This window comes from Verticillium alfalfae, genomic scaffold, assembly GCF_000150825.1.
Source record: "Verticillium alfalfae VaMs.102 supercont1.1 genomic scaffold, whole genome shotgun sequence".
Taxonomy (NCBI): Eukaryota; Fungi; Ascomycota; class Sordariomycetes; order Glomerellales; family Plectosphaerellaceae; genus Verticillium; species Verticillium alfalfae.
Window position 1 is genome coordinate 4557486 of NW_003315038.1, and position 2901 is coordinate 4560386.

Sequence of the window (2901 nt, forward strand, 5' to 3'; positions counted from 1 at the left end):
CGCAGCTCACCGACGGCGCCGTCAAGGTGTACGACCTCGGCGCGCGCGGCATCCACGGCCAGGCGCCGACGACGGCGTTCCTGGGGCTCGGCGAGGGCGTGTTCCGCCTCGTTGACGACACGACGCAGCCCGACGACGGCATGGTCTTTGTCATCACCAACGTGCGCGCCGGCGACATGCACGACCCGAACCTGGTCTTTGGGTGGACGATGGTCGGTTCGCCGGGCGTCATCAAGGCGCCGAGCGACGACTACACCATCACGGGCGCACCGGCGGCGCGGATCGCCAAGGCGCTGACGGCACACTGGCACGAGCGCGTGAAGCCCCTGTTCGACAACATGAACGAGCAGGAAGCGGCGTTTTGGAAGATTTCGTGCTCGGACCCGAACGGCGTGCCCACGTGGACGAACGAGCCGCGCGTGACCGTCATTGGCGATGCCATCCATGCCATGACGCCTGCTGGCGGCAACGGCGCGAACACGGCGGTGCGCGACGCCGCTCTCCTCGGCAGGCTCCTCGTCGAAGCCTGGGAGCGCGGCGACGGCGAGCAGTGGCGGGGCGTGACCGACGCGTACGAGAAGGAAATGCGCGTGTACGGCAGCGAGGCGGTCAAGGCGAGCTTCGGTCAGGCGACGAGCCAGTGGAAGGTCAAGATTGACCTGGCCACGGCGCCGACAATCAATGAGTACGTGGCGCCCAACTGAGCGGATCAAGGCATGTCAAGCATGCCAAGCATGCCGCACATGTCAAGCATGTCAAGTATGTCAAAGCATGCCAGGATACGAATTTTGAGATGTCGAGAAAGATGCGATCGTAATTGAAACGAGTATTCTGTCCGTAAAGATTTGTCGTTCATCGCGTTGATAGTCGAATAATCCCCTCTACAGCCAAAGGGGCCTGCTGAGTCAGCCGTCGGCACCCGGATCCGAAGACCCGACAGTCAGTTCGCACGCACACGCAAACGTGGGGCGGCGGATTCTTCCAGATCCCTTCCCTCCCAAGCCCAAGGCTTCCATCCTGGCATCCTGGCTCTCCAAGCCTCCACCACAACGACCAGACGGCCACTTTCAAACGCCCGCCCCTCCCCCCCCCGTCTCTGTCCATTTGCCCTTGTCCGATGCTGCTCCACGTCAGGCACAGGCACAGGCACAGGCACAGGCACAGGCACGCCCACAAGAGGCGGTGCGGAGAAACAGGCACCAGGTCATCATCGCTCTCGGTCCGACCTCGTGCTAGGAACAGACGGGACTAGCTTTCGTTCGCCTCGTCTTGCTTCGGGTCTCTCTTTGTCGCCGTTGTCAGCCTGCCCCCTCGCGGCTTAGTCGGATCCCCGGCTTTTTCTCCAGATTCTTTCTCTCACGCCAACCCGCCGCGGACCTCTACTTCCCCGACTTGTCCGCCCGGTGTCCTTGGCCCCAACGACGACGACGCTCTACAGATTGCCAGACCATTTCTTTTTTCCTTGACCTGGGTACCATGTTGCATGCTTTTGCTGACGAGTCTGACATTTCCCTCTACGTCAGTCCGCCGACCTCTTTCTGCTCTGCTTTGATCGATACTTCCGATCGGCATTGAGTATTCTTCCGGCCCTGCCGAGCTCTCCCCCCCCCCCCTTTTCTGCTTCCCGACTTGCATTCTCAACTTGCTCTGGCTGTGACCCTGCCCTCGCCGACGACAGCCCGTTCCCCCTCCACCTCTGGGGCGCCCGCCTCCGCCAACTTCCAAAATGCCCGACAAACAGATCACCACCATATCCTACGCTGCTGGCGCCTCCCTCGCCGCCATCGCTCTCGTCTACGTCTTTGCTCCCAATTTTGCCATTGACGAGGCCGCCACATCATCTTCACGCAAAAAAGGCGTCGTTGGCCTGCGCAACTATGCCAACGACTGCTTCATCAACTCGACCCTCCAGGCCCTCGCCGTCTGGGCGACCTCCGCATCTACCTGATCCGCGAGACGCACAGGCGGTACATAGAGGACCCCGCCGTTTACGCCCATCTCGTCCAGCCCGCAGGCCAGGCGCTGCCGCAGTGGAAGCTCCAGAACCTCCAAAAGGGCATCGTCTCACAGGGCCTTAAGGATATGCTCGACGCCCTCAACGAGAGGCCCATCTACAAGAAGAGCACCTCGGCCGCCGACTTTGTCAGGGTCCTCGAGCAGGCCTTTAAGCAGCGCATCAGTCGCCAGCAGCAGGATGCGCAGGAGTTCCTGCAGATCGTCGCCGAGCGTCTCAAGGATGAGTACCACGCCGGCGAGCGCGCCAGGGCCCACGCGAGGAACGCCGTCGCCCAGGGCACCATTGCTTCGCAGCCCGTCGACGGCGTCGCTATTCAGGAGAGGCTCGAAGGCTTGGCTGCGGCGGCGGCTGCGGCAGACCCGAACAACTCTGGTAGCGCCACGGGGACCGACTCTTCGGCCAACCCCACACCACCCACGATACAGACCAACGGTGTCGTGCCGAACGCGCTGCAGGACGAGGACGAGGGCTTCCCCATGGAGGGCCAGCACGAGTCGCAGCTCGAGTGCCAGACGTGCGGCCACAAGTCGGCACCGAAAACCGAGACGTTTGTGACCCTGACCCTTCGCGTTCCGCAGGTCAGGTCGACAACGCTGAGCTCGTGCTTTGACGAGATCTTCAAGACGGAGTACATTGACGACTTCAAGTGCGAAAAGTGCCGCCTCGTGCACGCCGAGGAAATGCTCAAGAAAGAGATTGAAAAGTCCCCGTCCGACAGCTTCCGGCACGCCAAGACGGCGGAGCTCAAGAAACTGCAGCACGCCATTGCGTTCGACCCCGACAACGTCCCCGAAGACGTGACGCTGCCAGACTCGCGCTACGCACCCAAGCGGCGCATCGCGGCCTCCGCCCGCATCACAAAATTCCCCAAGGTCCTCACGATC

General features: G+C 62.2%; 1 protein-coding gene across 1 annotated transcript; it reads left to right on the top strand.

The window, feature by feature from the left end:
- Nucleotides 1-140: 140 nt before the first annotated feature.
- VDBG_01392 (conserved hypothetical protein) lies at nt 141-2627 on the top strand (the record flags this gene model as incomplete). Its single annotated transcript, XM_003009663.1, has 4 exons — nt 141-685; nt 888-1219; nt 1913-2389; nt 2443-2627. The coding sequence occupies 4 exons, from the start codon at nt 141-143 to the stop codon at nt 2625-2627; spliced, it is 1539 nt and encodes a 512-aa protein (XP_003009709.1).
- Nucleotides 2628-2901: the final 274 nt, after the last annotated feature.